The sequence below is a fragment of the Coptis chinensis genome, chromosome 4 (genome assembly GCF_015680905.1).
Source record: "Coptis chinensis isolate HL-2020 chromosome 4, ASM1568090v1, whole genome shotgun sequence".
Lineage (NCBI taxonomy): Eukaryota > Viridiplantae > Streptophyta > Magnoliopsida > Ranunculales > Ranunculaceae > Coptis > Coptis chinensis.
Genome location: NC_141459.1, coordinates 94,685,001 through 94,706,133, shown reverse-complemented (window position 1 = coordinate 94,706,133; position 21,133 = coordinate 94,685,001). Strand labels below are relative to the sequence as shown.

Sequence of the window (21,133 nt, the reverse complement as noted above, 5' to 3'; positions counted from 1 at the left end):
TCTGCAAGTGGCTTTTTTTTCCTTTTTTTTTGGATAACAGTGATGAATGTTCATACTTCATATGCTTCGATGTGCGAATGGAAAACATATATTGCTTATGAACTGCATAAAGCTATTTTATATAGGTTGGACTTTATGGATGAGTTCAGAGCTAATTAAAATAATAATAATAATAATGTTTTTAATTTAAAGTCTAAGGGTTGCTTGTCATGACAATTAATTAATGGGATCATGTACTGTTTAGAAGGGTATATACCTGCAAATATCCGTTTAAGGGAGTGACTATTTTCATTTAAATACCAATCAATCTTCCCTCCCTTTCAAGTTTCATCAACCCTTTATCTCTTCATCGTTGTGCTATTGGAAGTGAAGACTAGGTGAGTGAAAACTTTGTTGATTATTATGGAAGAACAATATTTGCATGCTCTGTTCTGTGTTTTAAATTCATGAGTTGTGCAATACATTAGCAGATAGAGATAAATGTTGGGAACTTATGGCAACAAGTGCCGGTAGTACCCAGCTCTACCTCAGTTGTCCACTGCTGGATGCCAAGTAAATTTGGATCTCAATGAATTAAAAGTGGTTGTGCATTGACAATCACAATAGCTCGCTTTGCATTCAACGCTGACAACTACTGCTTCTGTCTCCCCCTCCCAAAAAGTAAAAAGTAAGTTGACGTATTTAGAGTCCATTTGGGTTGACATGCACATGCAAATGATTAAAATAACGGCTTCCCTCTTTGTCGACTCGTCAAACTTTATTCTCTATTTTCATTTTTTTTTTTTAATTTTAAATTAGAAAAGTGTATGATCAAATGAAACCACTAGTTAATTTGCTCACAATCCCTGGCTCTGATCGATCTGCGAAACACAGTCACACAGATCAGTCTCATATTCATTGGAATCCCTGATGTATTTTTATTGTTATATTTACTTTAATTATGTGATGATGCATGGTTGTCTGAGATGAGGGTGCGGCTTTAAGTTAAGCAGAGTCTAACTCTGAATCGATCTCACTCCCTGCATAAAGATGATAAATCATTTTTGCCTTGGGTGGAGAACATAGGTTCTGCTCAACCTCTATTGATATCAAAAGTCTCGAGCAATGGTTGATGGTGTATTTAGTGGCCCTGCTTTATAAACTAAAATTTGGTATATATGCCATTATATGGGAAGAATATTTTATTCCGGCCTCCTTGGCACATAATATCAATCTGTACTCCTTGACCAATGCATCAAATCACGCATATGTTACATGAATAATAACTCATAATGATTACAGTTTAAGCAATTTTAGTCATGAAAATTAGATAGATGATTTATTAGGGATCTGGCTTAGATGACATGTGGTTTTACGTCTTTGAGATCTTTAGCTTCACCAATTCACCACATTGCATGAACTCTCTCTTAATCACATCATGCAGGAAGGATACTTGTAGATCGGTAATTGTGGACAAACAAATCAGGTGCCATGGCAAGAAACCAATTACAAGTGCTTAGTGCACTTGATTTAGCAAAAACACAATTGTACCACTTCACAGCAATTGTTATTGCTGGTATGGGTTTCTTTACTGATGCTTATGATCTCTTCTGCATCTCAATTGTATCAAAATTGCTTGGTCGTATATACTACCACGTTGATGGCGCACCGAAGCCTGGTACATTGCCACCTAATGTCTCGGTTGCTGTCAATGCTGTTGCTCTTTGTGGAACGCTTGCTGGCCAACTCTTTTTTGGCTGGCTTGGTGACAAGATGGGTCGCAAACGAGTGTATGGTATGACTCTTATGATCATGGTTATCTGCTCAATTGCTTCTGGACTTTCCTTGGGCAAGGATCCCAAAGGTGTCATAGCTACTCTTTGCTTCTTTCGGTTTTGGCTTGGATTTGGCATTGGTGGTGACTACCCCCTTTCAGCTACAATCATGTCTGAGTATGCCAACAAGAAAACTCGCGGTGCATTCATTGCTGCTGTCTTTGCAATGCAAGGTTTTGGAATTTTAGCTGGTGGGATCGTTGGAATTATAGTATCATCAGCATTTAACGGCGCATTTGGAGCTCCCTCTTACTTGATCGATCCAAAAGGCTCAACTGTCCCACAGGCTGATTACGTTTGGCGTATTATTCTAATGGTTGGAGCTATTCCGGCTGCTCTGACGTACTATTGGCGTATGAAAATGCCTGAGACTGCACGTTACACCGCCCTTGTGGCAAAAGACGCAAAACAAGCTGCTGCCGACATGTCGAAGGTATTGCAAGTTGAAATTGCAGCAGAACAGGAGAGGGTTGAGCAGTTGACGGAAAAGCGTAGCAACTCATTTGGTTTGTTTTCAAAAGAGTTTCTTCATCGCCATGGGGTTCACTTACTTGGGACAACAACTACCTGGTTTTTGTTTGACATTGCTTTTTATAGTCAGAATTTATTCCAAAAGGATATCTTTAGTGCAATTGGGTGGATTCCCAATGCAAACACTATGAATGCACTTGACGAGGTCTTCAAAATTGCAAGAGCACAAACACTTATTGCTCTATGCAGTACAGTGCCTGGATACTGGTTTACAGTGGCTTTCATTGATCATCTTGGGAGGTTTTTTATTCAATTGATGGGTTTCTTCTTCATGACTGTGTTCATGTTGGCTCTGGCCTTTCCTTACCACCACTGGACTCTCAAGGAAAATAGAATGGGCTTTGTTGTCATGTATGCTTTTACTTTCTTCTTTTCTAATTTCGGGCCTAACTGTACTACTTTCGTCGTGCCGGCTGAGATTTTCCCAGCAAGGCTGCGCTCAACGTGCCACGGTATATCTGCGGCTGCTGGGAAGGCTGGTGCTATTATTGGGGCATGTGGGTTCTTATATGCAGCTCAAAACCAAGACAAAAGCAAGACAGACGCAGGGTATAAACCGGGTATAGGTGTGAAAAATTCACTTTTTATTCTTGCTGTGTGCAACTTCTTTGGCTTTTTGTTCACGTTCTTGATTCCAGAATCAAAGGGTAAATCATTAGAGGACTTGTCAGGCGAGAATGAAGACGACAGTGGAACTGAAGAAACACAACAGAAAAGCTCTTTTAGAACAGCTCCTGTTTGATAACAATCTGTTTATCGCGTTGATTACATAGGATGGGTTAACTAGTATTACCCCCACTAGATACTAGATGAGCCAATTAGGATTCCCCTTGGAAATTAGGGTCTCCCCACTAAATACACAAAAAAAAAAAGTCAAAGTGGGTTGACCAAAAAAATTTTGTGTGTATTTAAGGGGGAGACCCCTAATCCTAATTGGCTCATCTAGGGGGGGGGGGGGCCTATATCTTTCTTTGTATTTCCTTCTCTTTTTTTTCAACTCTCAACTTTTACTAACGTCTATCGCAGAACAGTAGTAATGAAAAGTGTAGCATTTACTCAAACTTTTCTTTCTTCGTCTTTTCTATATTTTTGAAATTTGAAAGTTGAATGCAACTTCATCTTTTCGTTCTAGTACATTAGAGTTTCAAATTTTCAATCTTGTTAAGCCAGCTGTATGTATCAGTGTACTCGTACCCTTACGAACGACCATCCTTGATTACTACTATAAGAGCCGCACACTAATGAGGCGTGCTTGCTTGCCCACTACTATGGCATTTCCGCTTGCTTACTAGTGAGGCGTTCTTGCTTTCCCACTACTATGGCATTCCCGCTTGCCTACTAGTGATGCGCGTGCTTGCTTGCCCCGCATGCGCTCGTGGCATCGCTTGCCTACTAGTGAGGCGTGCTTGCTTTCCGCTACTGTGGCATTTCCCGCTTGCCTACTAGTGTGGCATTCGAGCATGCTCTCTATTGGAGCAATGACACTGCCCACTAATATAGCACCCAATTTATATATAGCAAGTCCGGAGATATGTCAAGAGATTTTTTTCCATATAAAGCTTTTGAAAAGATTTCATACAAAGAGATAAATATCTCATCAAATAAGAAAAGGGTATTTTAAGCAATAAGAAGTTTAACATATTCATTTTCCTATAAATACCTAACAATCATTTCAAATAAAAAACTACGTGCATTTTTTAGACCTGATTCCAGAGAACGATTTGGATACGTAGGCAGCCATTGGTGGTACAGGCTCTTTCACTTCATATCAATCTCTCCAATAAGATCATTAGTGTGTTTGCGTGAGTTCTCACCCCAAATATAACTGGCACCGTCTGTGGTCCTTATTGACGGGCCCTCTTCCATGTTACTTCTTCCAAGCACCATTAATGGCAAAAACCACAAGGTCTCAGGTGAACAAGAATGCAAGAACACAACAACAACAACAACAACAACAACAACAACAACAACAACAACAAGAAAATCTGAAAGTGCTAATCAATCAGGATGTGATAGATCAACCCGCTGCAACAGATCTGCAAGATCAGCCTTCGCAACTCCAAGTGCCATGAGAACCCAGATCTAGACGTCACATCACCTCAGCTCCGAAGAACTCACCTTCAAGATCTAGATGTTACAAATGCAAATGAAGTAGACCCAAAAAATATGGAGATAGGAGATGAAGACATGTCTTTAGAAGTGTTGTGTCAGAGATTCAGAAGAGAGAAGGAGTATAGCAACTACTTGCATATGCAACTGGACAAAGGGAAGCAAGTATAAAGGGATGATACCGATGCTGCATCTTCCACACCGACAAGAGCCCCCAGATCTGGTGAAAACCGGAGTGTATTCAACCGACTATATTTTAATTACGGTACATCCCATCCATTGGAGCATGTCCCTGAGCATCATCAAAATCACTCAAGGTCAAGCAAACATTCATCCCATTCAAGAAGGCGATCCAGATCTCGAAATACCATCAACACTAGGCGTAGCAGTGGTCATAACATGACAAGATCATTGAATATTAATCATAGCGCATTAGAAAGGTGGACAACATCCACCATAAGACGCAATGCTAGATGCCAAAATCAGGACCTCAGAGACGAATTGCAACATGACCTTAGACATGGCTTGAATGCAGCAAACCGATACAGACAGGTTAACGACGGTCAGCCCAGAATATGGCGATACCAAAGAAACGGCTCCCCAGTTCGATAGCCTAGCCCATTTTATCGGCATAGGTCTCGCAGCCCAAGAAACCAGCAAAATCTAGAAGTAAGCAACAACTGGGGGCGACCACACCGTAAGATGCAACATAGTGAAGTCACTCCTCAAGTCGGAAGTCAAGAGGCCGTAGGAGCAGTATTTATGGAACAATAAATCAGAGACATTATCAAGAAAACAATGAACAATGCGGGAGTGGCTGAAATTCGATGGAAAGACTTTACAGTGAACGAAGATGTCGTTGGGCGATTTTCTCTGATAATACAAAATGCAAAACATCAAGACAGCTTCAAACAACCAGATTTTCTTAAGTTTGATGAAGCAGGAGGTGACCCGAATGATCATGTCATAGAATTTAAAAGCAGACTCATTCTCTGGCATGGAGATGACCCCCTCTTATGCAAACTTTTTCCATCGACATTAAAAGGAGAAGCTCTCCAGCCTGCCAGCTCGTTATATCACATCATTCCAAGACTTAGCAAGTCAGTTCATAGACCGATTCAAGCATAATTGGACAAATCCTAAGGATATCAACATCTTGCTAAATACCAAGCAGCAAAAGGACGAAACTTTGGCAAAGTTTGTAATTCGTTTTCGCCAAGTGCAAGCAAAGGTTACTGATGTCCCTGACGTAATGATCATTCATGCATTCAAGTAAGGAATACATTTCGATAAAAATGGAATTTACAATTCCCTTGTATGAGACCCCCTGCAATCCAAGTCCAATTTGTTTATACAAGCACAACAGTTCATTAACGTCGAAGAAGATGTTATAGCAAAAGCCTCAAGAGACAAAGATTATTTTCGAAGTAAAGATTCAAGCAATGGTAATGCTAAACAGAAGCAAAACACTACGGAATGACAACAACAAAAATCAGACACGATTCGCAAAGAAATGAAGCTCACTCCATTAAATGCAAAATATGCAGCAATATATGAGAAGATTAAAGGACGTAACTTACTTTTTCCTCAAATGCCCTTACCTGAAAACACAAAGTCTAGGAGTGACAAAAATCTTTGGTGTCACTTCCACAATAATTTCGGTCATGAAACTGAAGATTGCAAATCCATCAGGGGAAAGATATAGAGGTTAGTTGAAAAGACAGGTTAGGCGAGTTTTGCTTCAAAAGACTATGAAGCAAAATTTAGCAATGACGGGCTACAATGTCATCCTAGTTGGTCATGCCAAAATTAATGACATTTCACAAACAAGGCGTAAGCATGAGCAACGTGCCAAGTTTGGTTTCTTGCGTGAATTTTATCACATAAATAACATTGATTTTGCAAAAGGAATTGCCTTCGAAACTACCGAACCCGATCCCTTATGTTTTAGTGATAAATACCTAATGGGCATCCATCATCCTCGTTATGATCGCGGTCGTCATCTCTTCTTTCATTGGATTATGGCGAAGTTCAACGATAATAATTGACACGGGGAGATCTGTCGGTCGATCATTTTTTGCAGCTGCTACAAGAACATGCAGACTTTCGAGAAATTTGGTGGTTGCAGAAAATAATCCAATAATCAGTTCGATGGAACAACAACAACCCCAAAGGCGAGTTTCTTTACCAATCACACTCATGGACAAGATGGCAGACATTGAATTCCTTCTGATGAATTGCAAATCCCCTTACAATACAATCTTAGGAAGGGATTGGCTCCACAGTGTGGGGGCAGTAGTCTCTACTTTTCATCAGGCAGTCAAATTCCCATCCCTCGGCAAAATTTGTAAGATGCGGGGCGACCAAATGGCTTCCCACAGCTGCCACGAAAAAGTCTTGGAGGAGTATCGTCAATCAGATATGCGAGAAAATACAGTTCTCAGCAATTCGCAGGAGGTGTCTAAGTCAGAATCAGTACCACACAATATTTGTACTGCTAGTTCACGAAATGAAGGGCTGCCAACTATAGACCGCCTCTTAGAAGTGCAGATTGGGAATTCAAGCGGCGAAACAACTTTCATATCGGCAGAACTATCAAAAAGCAAACAAGTAGAGATGATTGTCCTCCTAAGAAAAAATAAGACAATATTTGTTTGGTCAGTAGAACAAATGCCTAGACTTAGCCCATATATTGCATGTCACACGCTTGACATTGATCCTACAACCAAGCCAGTGCGATAGAAACCTAGGCGTATGACACCAGATAGAAAACTCAAGGTCAAAGAGGAGATCGATCGTCTACTCTCAGTCAAGCCTAAGAAAGATGGTAAAATGAGAGTGTGCATTGATTTCACGATCCTTAACAAAGCTTGCCCGATTCATCCCTACCCTCTTCCGCGGATATCAGAACAGGTAGATGCCACATCTGGCTACCCACAATTATCATTTATGGATGTTTCTTCAGGATACCACCAGATTCCGCTATCTATTAAAGACCAAGAAGCAACTACATTCCTAGCTGATAGGGAATTTTTTGTTACCAGGTCATGCCTTTTGGTTTAAAAAACACGGGTGGCACTTATCAGAGGATGATCAACACTATATTTGGAGATATATTAGGCAAGATAATGGAGGCGTACATTGATGACATGATTGTAAAATCCAAGCATAAGGGAGATCACATCTCTGACTTATAATCAGTTTTTGACAGAATTGAAGAATTCAACATGCGGCTCAATCCTTCGAAATGCTTTCGGGGCTAATCTCGAAAATTTTAAAGGTATTTGATGACTCATCGAGGTGTCGAAGCTAACCCAAAGCAGATCCGATCTATTCAAGCCATGTCAGCGCCAAAAACAAAAAAGATGATTCAACAGCTCACAGGACGCTTAGCACCTCTCAACCGTTTCATCTCTAAGTACTCGGACAGATGTCGTCCTTTCTTTCAGACTTTAAAGGACTCAGCAGGGTGGAATGATGATTGTGAAAATGCCTTCCAATCCATCAAGAAATACTTAGTCTCGCCACCAATGTTGGTCAGCACAGCCACAGGGCAACCTATCGAAGTTTACTTGGTCGCTATAGACACTGCAGTCAATGCAGTACTGTTCATCGATGAAGAAGACGGTCGTCCAATTTTCTTCATTAGTAAGACCCTAACGAGGGTGGAAACCAGATATGCGAGAGTTGAAAAAATCGCTCTAGCATTGGTTCATGCTGCCAGATGCCTCAAGCCATACTTCCAAGGAAGATTGGTCAAGGTATACACTGAATACCCACTTCACAAAGTTTTCCGCAGTGCTCAGGAATCAAGCAGACTGGCTAAATGGGACATCTATTTAAGCGCTTACAGCATTGTCTTTGAACCTCGCATTTCATAAAATGGTCACACCCTTGCATCCCTAATGACAGATTTTCCAATTGACGATTTTGTCCTTGAAATCAACCAAGATTAGGACATCTCTAATGAAGCGCCAGCTGTTAGGGGCGAGGAAGGCCCAACAAATCTTACAGCCCCATCACCCGATTCATAGATGGTTTACACGGATGTCTAACACAACAAACCCGACTTTGGATTAGGATGGGCTTTTATCAAGCCAGACAATTAGTACTTTGGGCCGACAGTTCCTTAAAATTGGTCATTGAAGTAATTTTTTTTTTGTTTTTCAGATTATCACTCATCAATAAAATGCATTATTCCACATTTATTTATTTTCATTCAGTTAGTTAGTCAAAAATAATATATATCAATATATCAATTACTCAATTACAAAATTCTTAAAGACAAGCAGTTGATAGGAAAGCTAAACTATAAAAAAAACATATACAAATTCAAAAGTCATGGAGTTTGCGTTTGCAACACCTCTCTCCATGCACCCAAAAGTCGTGGAGTTTACGTTTTCAACACCTCTCTCCACGCACCAAAAAGTCATGGAGTTTGCATTTTCAACACCTCTCTCCATGCACCAAAAAGTCATGGAGTTTGCATTTTCAACACCTCTCTTCATGCACCAAAATCCGTAGAGTTTGCATTTTCAACACCTCTCTTCACACACCAAAAAGTTATGGGGTTTGCATTTTCAACACTTCTCTCCATGCACCAAAAGTCGTGGAGTTTGCATTTTCAACACCTCTCTCCACACACCAAAAAGTCATGGGATTTGTGTTATCAACACCTCTCTCCATGCACCAAAAAGTCATAGAGTTTGCATTTTCAACACCTCTCTCCATGCATCAAAAAACCGTGGAGTTTGCGTTTTCAACACCTCTCTCCATGCACCCAAAAAAAAAATCGTCAAGTAAGCAGTGGCAACACCAACAAACACTATGCTTAAAGCACAAATATTATTCATGCAAGAAGTGCATGAACCAACATACCCCAGGTTGTAAAGGCAAAAATGTCTTACAGTTCACTAGGCTGGAATCAAGTCATAGCCTCAACCCCCAATCAAATAACATGCTTCACAACATAGTGTATCATAAGCAAAGTTTAGTAGTCTTAGCCCCGACAAGTGCATTCTATCACAAGTCCTTTTTCATCAGCTCATATTCCCATAAACAAAGATATAGTTCTTCTACAACTTGAACCCAATTGTCTTTAAAGTGGGTTGTACAGTAACCACCTACGAATTAAGTCTTGTGGTTTCAACGCAATCATAGTTAAATATATACATAAAAGCTCTGTACTAATTTCATTATACAAGTTATACAAATGGCTTCTTTATTATAAATTATATCAAGCAACAAAACAAGGAGTATATATTTGTATATGTAGTTGTTTTACTTCTTGCAATTTGTGTATCACAGTAATACACATGTCTGAAATATCCTCCACACCTTTCGCATTATTTGAACTCATCTCCATTACCAATGGATTATTCATATACTCTTCGACTATCTCGATAGAGAAAACTATATCATCTGTTGACTTCAGCGCCTCTATCACATCATCATCAAGAAATACAGTGGGAATATGATCCATGTTGTGGATTGGTATACCATTTGTGGCATACAAGGAGACACCAGGCACACCATTTTTAGTCTCATCTTCAATAGCACGATTGAAGGCGGCTTGGACCCATTCGATTTTTGTAAATGGTGGCTGCTTCTCCATAGTTTCAACGTCCTTTTCGGAAACAAGAATATCAGTAATCATAGCATCATGGTTTAAAGCAACATGATGTGGCTGATGCTCAACACTCGGGGTAAATTGCTCCTAACCAGCTCTTTTGACATCAATACCAACACTAGCATTAACAGATGTCATGTCAAACGAGTGGTTGCTAATATCAACTTTGTCATGCACTTGATCGCAGATATTTCAATCACACTGTTTCATTCTTTTACAGTAATATAATGTTTATTCTTCGCCGCAAGGAATGAATTCCATCCAACGAAGAAGAGGCGTGTGTATGTACCCGATGTACTTTCGTTACCCTACGACGACCATCCTTGGGTACTACTATAAGAGCAGCCCACTAATGAGGCGCTTGCTTGCCCACTACTATGGCATTCCCACTTTGCCTACTAGTGAGCGCTTGCTTGCCCGCTACTATGGCATTCCGGCTTGCCTACTAGTGAGGCGTGCTTGCTTGCCCGCTATTGTGGCATCGCTTGCCTACTAGTGAGACGTGATTGCTTGCCCGCTACTGTGGCATTTTCCGCTTGCCTACTAATGTGGCATTCGGGCATGCCCTCTATTGGAGCAATGACACTGCCCACCAATATAGCACCCCATTTATATATAGCAGTCCGGAGATATGTCAAGGGATTTTTTCCATATAAAGTTTTTGGAAAGATTTCATACAAAGAGGGAAATATCTCATCAAATAAGGAAAAGGTATTTTAAGCAATAAGAAGCTTAACATATTCATTTTCCTATAAATACCCAACAATTATTTCAAACAAAAAACTACGTGCATTTTTTAGACCTGATTCCAGAGAGCGATTTGGATACGTAGGCAGCCATTGGTGGTACAGTCTCTCACACTTCATATCAACCTCTCCAACAAGATCATTGGTGTGTTTGCGTGAGTTCTCACCCAAACACCAACGTCACTGCCGAATTTCTATTTTGCACCAAATTAAAGTTAGAGATTATGCAGGTCTAATCCATTATTTTCTTGATCATGCAGCAAGTTCAAAAGTAAGAGTGGTTGCACACAATCCCATGTTTTGCTTTGAAAACTGTACGTTATTCATGATCCATATAAGTTAAAGAGAAACTGAAAAAACCACAAGAATAGTTTTGAAAACCAGTTGAGTCGTAGCTAAACAATTTGATCAATGTCCATTTCCATTTGGATCAAGAGCCGATATCTCCAAGCAAAGGTTCTTAATTTTCACGAAATGGAAAGATCACCTTGATTGTATTTAATATTCCAGCAGCTGCAATCTCCGCTTCACTCTTCTTATTGAGCAAGCCATCAAGAGTTACCCAAATTTTTTGTGCATAACACTGTTGAGATAACTATTAGAATATGTCAGTATTAGAATATGTCAGTATTAGAATATGTAAAGTCCCACGTTTCTATAAGTGTGAGCATCCATATCTAGTAGTTTCCATTCTCATGTTTTGGATTACTTCACACCCAAGCTAGCTTAGTATAAATATGTAACTTTGGGTAGAGAACAATAGCAAAATACTCTGAACTCTAACCCTAATCAATCTCTCTCTCTCAATCAATCTCTATTATTCTCTATTGTTTTTCTTCTTGGTTTCTCTCAATTATCAATGTCACAAATCTCCTAGCATCACCACTAACATGCAATTTAACATGGCATCAGAGCGTCAGGTTCAAATCAAATAAAAGTTTAGTGGTATGTTAGAAGAGGAATTTCTCAAAATCAATATCTATCAAAAAATCAATTTTTTTTCAATTTTCAATATTTAATTCAAGTCAAGTTTCAATCTTTCTCACAAGAAGAAGTTTTTCAATCTCGATTCAAGTTTCAATCTTTCTCTGGATGGATTTACTATTCACCGACACTATTCACCGAACTGTTCACGGGTACTGTTCATCGTCATTGTTCACCGTACTGTTCATCGTCATGTTCAAGGCACTTTTCAAGGTTTCACAATCTCTCGCCTCATTATTCTCCATGGTTCGAAGTTAGTATTCAAGTTCCGCAATCTCTCTGACTCTATAATCTCTCTGTTTTGAAATCAGTATATAGGGCACGCCCTCTAGAAAGCTTTCATCAAGGCGCGCACGCGCTTGTCTCGCTGTTCAATATTAGTATAGGCGCGCGGGCTCGATTTAGCCTTGCTCAAGGTGCGCCCGCGCCCTTGCCTAAATATATCAAATCTAGTTTTTAGTATTCTTCAGAAGTTTCTCCTCGTCTCAACTAATATGATTTGGTAGAATTCATGATTATTGGTTGGTTGATAAGTTCTTTCGTTTGTCAGGGTTTGAATCCCTTTAATATTATGGTTCTGAGTTCTATGGTGTTTCACCGGCTTTTTGTTTTCGCCTTCTTATTGAGGAGCTTCTCCTATCTTTGCTTTGTCATTGATGGTTCGACTTTTCATGTTTGATTCCTTTTATCTTTGCGGTGGTGCCAAATTACTTTCGATATTAATCTCTCGTTCTTGCGATCCACATCATCATTGCACTATTCAGATTTATCTCTCAGGTTGCGTTGATCATCACCGCGTGTGTTGTTTCGGTTTGTGCTGTGGGTACAAATTCAGTTTTCAGGTTTGGTCATTGTCTACACCGACAGTATCACTTTCATTCCAGAACATCTCGTCTCAACAGTTGTTTGAGTTCTTCAACTAAAGGCAATTCTATGTGAAAGGGGGAGTTGTATTCTTATCTTTTCTTTATGCTATTCAAGCTGTAATTTGCAAGTTTGCGACATTACGTACAGCTTGAGGGGGAGTATTAGAATATGTCTTATATGTAAAGTCCCACGTTTCTATAAGTGTGGACATCTATATATAGTAGTTTCCATTCTCATGTTTTGGATTACTTCACACCCAAGTTAGCTTAGTATAAATATGTAACTTTGGGTAGAGAACAATAACAAAATACTCTGAACTCTAACCCTAATCAATCTCTCTCAATCAATCAATCTATATTATTCTTCATTGTTCTTCTTTTTGGTTTCTCTCAATCAATCAATCTATATTATTCTTCATTGTTCTTCTTTTTGGTTTCTCTCAATTATCAATGTCACAACTCTCCTAGCATCACCACTAACATGCAATTTAACAATAATGTATCCCATCCTTCAAGGTCTCCACTTCCAAGCCAAGAAAGTGTGAGATTCACCCAAATCTTTCATTTCAAACCGAGTATCGAGTTCGGTTGAAGATTTCCAATTTCTTGATCATCGTTTCCGCTCTCAATCATAGCATCCACATATAAGAGGACAATCATATGCAATGTTCCTTGCTTCTTGACAAAGAGAGTTAGATCAGATTCGGAAGCAAAGTAGCCACAAAAAAGTAACTACTGATTTTTTTGTATCTCCATTAGTAGCTTTATGTTGTTCGGGCTTGAGCTTATAAGTTATAACCAATGAATATATTCAGACATATATTCATAAATTCCTTCATCAAAATATTCAGCAAGCTATACTTGTTTTAAAACTAATACTGTGTTATCTGATGTCCAACAGCAGTAATAAACAAATAACCAATAATAGAATAAGCAGTAACGGCAAAAGAGTCGAGGCTTGTGAAATCACAATGTCTTGAAGGTGAAATTGTCACTAGTATAGACGCTAATGGCCAGCACACACCTCCCAGGATTCAACGACGAAGCCACGAAGGACCCTGCTAAACAACACTTAAGCGGACTCTAGTAACTCTCAGGCACACTCCAGTAGTATTGTAACCATAGTTTGTAAAACAGAGAAGAAGAGAGTAAAAAAATGTTTTTTCGACTAATCACGCAGCCGTGATTGAGGAGATCATGCGCAGAATAAAAACATGGTTTGACTCTTTTAAATCAGTTATGAATAAATAAATACAAATGGGTGGATTTCCACCCACCACTGCACGCGACGAGCGCGGGCACATACGCATTAAGGTTTGGTATTCTGGAGCTTTCCCGGGTTTGGCAGTCTTCGAACCCATGTGGGCCCATGAGCACCCCTATATCTCTCTACAACACTATACCTAAGACATGTTTCATACATACATATTAAAAACTAGGCAAGGTTTTTATAACAATACTTTGGTAAATCTAACACACACCAAATACCAAAGGATCTCCATTTTATAGGTTTGTTAGACCATATATCCTCCAGTGAATAGCGAACGGAATAACAGTATGTACTTGACAATCATAGATGCATTTTTACTGGCACGCAGAGAGTGTATGGATGACCAAACTGTAAGGAACAAAGAAAGTACAAGATCGTTTCAAGTTGAATTGAAAGCCGAGGACAATCATAACAGACATCATGGTATAATGGCCTCATCTGATCAGACACAATTCTCATACTACTTCAGAACAAACCTAGCCCGTTTACAAATTTCAAATCCCCCTATCTTTCTCTAGCAAGTACGCTCTGACAAATTTTAATTAACCGGCACAGATAACAAGCAACATTATCAGAGGAATTTCACTCATTAAATCTAATGTAAACATGAGCATAATAGAAGGCCAACAAACATTGTACGCAGACACTGTCCCGGATATAAAAGTTGTTTAAAACCTGGAAAATTAGACGAATAGACGTACTCCATGTTTTGAGAATCGGAACAAGAGTCAATAGTATGTGTGTCCTGGATGCACGCAGGTGCTTTGTGTTTGAAGAGAACATAGAGCCATGTACAGTAAAGAAAGTAATATGCCTCATCACTAGCTAAATATAGCACTGCCTCTGCAAGGTCTTATGCCTTCAGCCACAACCAAGTATCACATTCTGCGGAATGAATGAATGTCTCCATGTCTGCCATTTAGGGAGGTCCTAACCTGTGGCCTCTGGCCCTGGGCTAGCTTTGTTAATGGAGTAATTTGTTAGGCCCTAATGTTGCAATAGAATTTCAAAGCCCATGGGATAAACACAGAAATGTGATTTTTGGGGCCCAATTCCATATTAAGCCCGGGCCAACACTCCTAAAATGCGTCTTTGCAAGGAGTTCTCAAATTTTACAGTAATACCAAGACAATAGGCAGGAATGCATGGTTCTATCAATGTACCGGGTGAAGGATACTATGTCACTCTTCCACCGTGATCACTAATTTCAGACTTTCAGAGCATTGCTTTTAGGAAGTAGGAACACAATTGCCATTTTAGCTTAACTTGCAGGATAGCTCTATCCCACAGGCACGTACAGGCCTGGCCATAGGCCCCAGGCAAGAAGAGCTCACAAGAACCTTAAATGGCACACAATTGAGACTACATTCATGTTCCCTAGAATGTGATCCTTAACTTATTATTCACGGTGGGCGCTTCTTCAATTTTTAAGCCAAATATCAGGATCCATGGATTAATCAAGAAAGGTATGGCCAAGGGCCATGAGCCCATGACTAAGAACAAGTTATTTATCACAGAAATTTTTTAAAACTTAATTAAATTTGGAATGTAAGCATGTCCTTGGAACTAATTAAGTTGGCATGTCTACTCGGACAAGGACTAATGCATTTGGATATATAACCTATGGTCCCAAACATTCAATGTTGTTTGGACAACCTTGTAATTATTTATTATCTTGTTCAGGGAAGAATTGCAACCTATCTAATCTTTTGTTATAGTTATTGTGTCATGAACTCATCATGTGTCACAATGAAAGAACACACGAATAAGATAATAGTGGACATTAATTTAGCAACAACATATCCAAATTCTGTTTGAAAGAGAATGGCCTCATCATATACATCCACATGACTCGTGTTCACTGGACAGTCTGAAGAAGTCAAGATGGTATCAAAAGATAATCTGATGGCCCAATAATGCAAGGTTTTAATCTTAGCTGTATTTTAAGTTTTAACAGTTAAAAAGTCTTAGCAATGGCGCAATAATGCAAGGTTTTTCTACCCTACACATTGTGTTTACTACTTTACCGGGTGATGCAAAATGGTCGGGGCTTTTATAGAACACACCTTTAGCTAGAGAAAATGATGATCAAAGTGTTTCTTTCGAAAAGAGATTATATTATTTGTTTATCAAAAAGTGAAATTACAAAACACATTTCAGGCATTTCAAAACCTAAAATTATGTTTATCATATCAATATTCTATTATGACCAAAGTCACCAAACATGGTGTACAATTTCTTTAATGCAAGTTACTATCGTCGCGTGCAGTGTTTCCGCATTATTGATGACATACCTAATGACCTACATTGCTTGCTTTACAGGTTCTCTTCTCAGTGCTGCTATCACAAAACTTGCAAATTCACAAATATAGCTTGGCCCAACCAATGCAAGTTCAAGTGTTCTCTACATATTGTGTTGATTTGTACGTAAGTAAGCAATTTACAAAAACAAAGCGTACTGTAATGGAGCTAGCAATTATGTTTTAGAACCTAGGCTTACTTTGAGCTTTCATGGGACGGAAGCATTTTCCTCATCAGGAACAAGATTGGAAAAACAATTCGGTGCATGAAAAAATAAATTGTTGGAAGAATTCTTTATGAAAGCTCTTTGAGGGATATGAATAAATTGTTGGAAGAATTCTTCATGAAAGCTCTTTGAGGGATATGATGTAAATAATGCATGTAAATATATAATGTAAATAAGATGTGTCACAGACACAGCGACTCGATTATATCTCAAAATGTAGGACGCACAAAAGATGCAGAAATTAATTAATAAATTTGTAATTTTACTCTATATAAATTAAACATTAAAAACTAATTTAAATGTACCATAATTTATAAATTCAAAACTATAATTTAAGATAAACAACCACAAGATTAAGATATATATTTCTTAATCAAACTTTAAAACCATGTCATAAGTCTTAACAAAACAAGAATCGAAAAAAATTGTTTTTTAACAATATTTTGCTTTGTTTTTTTTTCCCCCATTTTGAGTCAAATATCCGCATCCTAATTGTGTCTTGACTCGCAGCCAGTTTAGTTGACCGGGTCCAAACTGCGTCTTGACCATGTCCTAAGTGTGTTTTAACCCCGCGTCCCGACCATGTTGACTGCGTCGGACATGCGTCACATCTATCCCGCATCTTCGTCCAACACGAACACAATCCATTAATAGGTGGGTCTGTGTTTCAATCATTTTTCTTTGATCTTTGTTGCGCCCTTATAAATTACATTATATTTCAGTGAAAGTTCCCCTAATCCATGTCCAAAATTTGAAACATTTAATTTGTAATCAATAGGCAAGAATAGAGTTCCTCGAGAATTTATATGCCCCACAGAAGACGAAGTTTTTGTTATAAAGTTTAAATTTGCATTTTAGCCACTATGAAAGATCTACATATCAATGTAGCAATATTTTGTGAAATGGCAAAAAAAAATTAAAAATTAAAAAAAAAAAAAAAAAAAAATGTATATATATATATATATATATATATATATATATATATATAATAGCCACATTCATTATGCGCACATTATAGCTCCCCTATATATATATATATATATATATATATATATATATATATATAGGGGAGGGATAGAGAGGTACATTTCATTATTATCATTTATAGCTAGCCACATTTTCGACATACAAATGAATTAAGGCCTAGTTTTTTGTGGAGATGATCTCCCCACCATGAAGATCATTCTCACAAAAAATCATAATATTTGGATATGTCTAACCATGTAAAAACTAGTGTTTATTTGTGTTCATTTTTTAACTTTTCATCTAACGGTCTAAAAGTTTTGTGAGTATGTTCTAATATTAGACTTCTATGAATGAGCTAAATTTTTGTAAGCACATTTTCCATGGTGGGGAGATCATATCTACAAAAAATCAACCCTTAATTCAACTTTTTAAGTCCATGCTTTTTCTAGGATACATCTACAATGTGGCTATAATGTGCGCATAATGAATGTGCCTCTATCCCTCCCCGTATATATATGGGGAGGGATAGAGGCACATTCATTATGGGCACATTATAGTTAGCCATATTTTCGACATACAAATGAACTAAGGCCTAGTTTTTTGTAGAGATGATCTCCCCACCATGAAGATCATTCTCACAAAAAATCATAATATTTGGATCTGTCTAACCATGTAAAAACTAGTGTTTGTTTGTGTTTATTTTTGAACTTTTCATCTAACGGTCTAAAAGTTTTGTGAGCATGTTCTAATGTTAGACTTCTTTGAATGAGCTAAATTTTTGTGAGCACGTTTTTCATGGTGGGGAGATCATATCTACAAAAAATCAGCCTTTAATTCAACTTTTAAGTCCATGATTTTGTTTGGATTCACTTACAATGTGGCTATAATGTGCGCATAAGAATATGCCTCTATCCCTCTATGCGCACATTATAGCTAGCCACATTTTCGACATACAAATGAACTAAGGCCTAGTTTTTTGTGGAGATGATCTCCTCACCATGAAGATCATTCTCACAAAAAATCATAATATTTGGATATGTCTAACCATGTAAAAACTAGTGTTCATTTGTGTTCATTTTTTAACTTTTCATCTAACGGTCTAAAAGTTTTGTGAGCATGTTCTAATGTTAGACTTCTTTGAATGAGCTAAATTTTTGTGAGCACGTTTTTCATGGTGGGGAGATCATATCTACAAAAAATCAACCCTTAATTCAACTTTTAAGTCCATGATTTTGCTAGAATTCATCTACAATGTGGCTATAATGTGCGCATAATGAATGTGCCTCTATCTCTCCCCATATATATATGGGGAGAGATAGAGGCACATTCATTATGCGCACATTATAGCCATATTTTCGATATACAAATGAACTAAGGCTTAGTTTTTTGTGCAAATGATCTCTCCACCAAGAAGATCATTCTCACAAAAAATCATAATATTTGGATATGTCTAGGGTGATCTTAGACATACCCAACAAAACACTCCCGTACCCCATATTTAAAATAAATAAAAATAATAATTTTAGACACATTTAGCTTCCTAAATTACCCTTCTTTTTTATTAGACGTACCCAAAATATTTATTTACTAAAACAAGTCATTTACTCTACGTGATTCAGAAGAAAAAGACGGAGGTTTTTTTTTTTTTTCTTCTTCTCCAATAACCTCTTATTTTTTTTATCTCATCAATAAACATGCAAACACCCACTTTTGATTTGAATCAATCATACCAAAGTAATGAGGATGAATACCAACCGAATGAAGATGAAGAAAAAAAATTCAAAATCAAATTTTGACGAATGGGAATGAGAGAACGCATAAGACTATTACACTTTGGATTACTAACCAAATTGTATGAAAATCAAACAGCCATAATGGGGACAGAGAAAAAATCTGGGAGGGAGACATGGGGTTCCAGTGACTAAACCTCTGGATGTTCTCAAGATGCACAGAAACTCAATAATACCAAGAGAAATGCTTAACCCTGTACCAACCCTCTTTTGTCCACTATGCAACACACTTGGCGAGGGGAGATTTGAACTTTTTACTTACTCCAGCATCAGTCCCTTCGTCAAAATCACGCATTCATGATTTCACATTCAAAAGACTAATATTTGTAGGAAATTCAGAGTCCCTATAGACAGAACGAGTTACCTGCTTGTTACTGAATCACTTAATCCAATGAATAGAACTCTGGAACCTTCCAAATGCAAAGTCCGCACAAAATAAAGCTAAAAAGTAAAATCACAATGAATAACTGAATATTTTATAAATAAATAAACATGACAGAAGGCTTCTCTAGGCATCAATTTACACATCATAGACACTGACAGGTGTCTTCCACCTCCGGGATCTGCAAGACAGTCCTTACAAATTGGGTGTCATTTTCATACAACTCTATACAACTTATCAACAAAATGTTGGAATGTGCAACTAGTCTAGCCTCAGAAAAGTATACGGAGATAGAGAACAATCCAGCCAGCCATGGATAGTATAGCAAAGATGTGAACCCAAAACAGAACTGTAGCTACCTCTCTTCCACATCCTCGTAAATTAGCTAAAGCACCTACAGAGCACGGAGAAACATTATCTAAGAAGACGAATTTGATAACGACCATAAAAAAAGATACTTCTTCCTAACTTTTTCTTTTCTTTTCTTTTCTTTCCTTCCAGGTAATCAATACTTATACTACCACAACCTTTTTATTAAGCTAACAATTATAAAACGCAACATCTTTTAATTAGTAAATATTTATTGGACAAACATATAAAAGGAGATAATGGTAAAAGTAAAAACTGTATAAGAAATCAGCTAGGATACCCTAGTTGACAAGCATACCCTATGAATAGAATGATAGAGAATATGACATTGAAGATGCAAAAACCTCGAACCTCTAGATACAGGTCATAGAAAACGAAATGTAGAAAAATAATTTAATAAACGAAAAGAAAAACAAAATACAAAAGATATTTACTCTAAAAGATGGTAGACCGGATCCCGGTTTACACGCAAAAACACAGATGTAGGCATCATTATCTGTAAAAAGGAGGACAAATATGAACATTTTATCTCCAACTGGAAGGAGACCAAGTTTGTCAGGCAACATAACAATTCCAAGCCCTGCCGGTGGAACCAAAACCAACCGTCCAAAAATGATTGCAGCGGTTGTTCTCAGGCCAAGCTTTGAGCTTCCTGGACCTACATCAATATCATTCATTGTAACGTCACAAGAACTCTTAGGATTCTTAAATTTAAAGTATTTTCATACAACAACTATTCCATTAATTCAATAGCATGCATCATCGATTTGCCCTCTTTATACATGCTTGTGATTCTAATGTTTGCAGAAACAATACTTTTACTTGGCATCATTTGCCCTCTTTATACAATAAGATGAATGCAGTAGAGATAAACCTATGTTACATTGACACAGATACGTGTGTCCATATCCGATGTGGATACCAAGTGTCTGACACGGCGAAATATAAAAAATTGAGGTATATATCACATACAATATGTGTCTGTGTCTGTGTCGTGTCACGTGGATACATATCCGGGGTAAATTATTTTGAAAATATGGCGTGTCCATGTAACATAGAGATAAACTTACCATCTACAAGATTGCCGCCAAGTGCTAGTAAAATGCATGGAATCATCGCTTCCCTGATACAAAGTTACGAGTTAGATAAA

The 21,133-nt window shown here is 38.0% G+C and overlaps 1 protein-coding gene across 2 annotated transcripts; it reads left to right on the top strand.

The window, feature by feature from the left end:
• Positions 1 to 302: 302 nt before the first annotated feature.
• Positions 303 to 3,167, top strand: LOC147505837 (inorganic phosphate transporter 1-4-like). Of its 2 annotated transcripts, XM_086558251.1 has the most exons (3): positions 332 to 377; positions 471 to 667; positions 1,424 to 3,167. In XM_086558251.1, the coding sequence occupies exon 3, from the start codon at positions 1,471 to 1,473 to the stop codon at positions 3,085 to 3,087; it is 1,617 nt and encodes a 538-aa protein (XP_086414377.1). In that variant the 5' UTR covers positions 332 to 377; positions 471 to 667; positions 1,424 to 1,470; the 3' UTR covers positions 3,088 to 3,167. The 2 variants fall into 2 exon arrangements, with proteins under 2 accessions (XP_086414378.1, XP_086414377.1); XM_086558252.1 differs by lacking the exon at positions 471 to 667 and having other exon boundaries at positions 303 to 377.
• Positions 3,168 to 21,133: the final 17,966 nt, after the last annotated feature.

What these genes read in the sequence shown, in the direction of transcription:
- LOC147505837 (XM_086558252.1), top strand. Translation starts at nt 1,471, where the DNA reads ATGGCAAGAAACCAATTACAAGTGCTTAGTGCACTTGATTTAGCAAAA.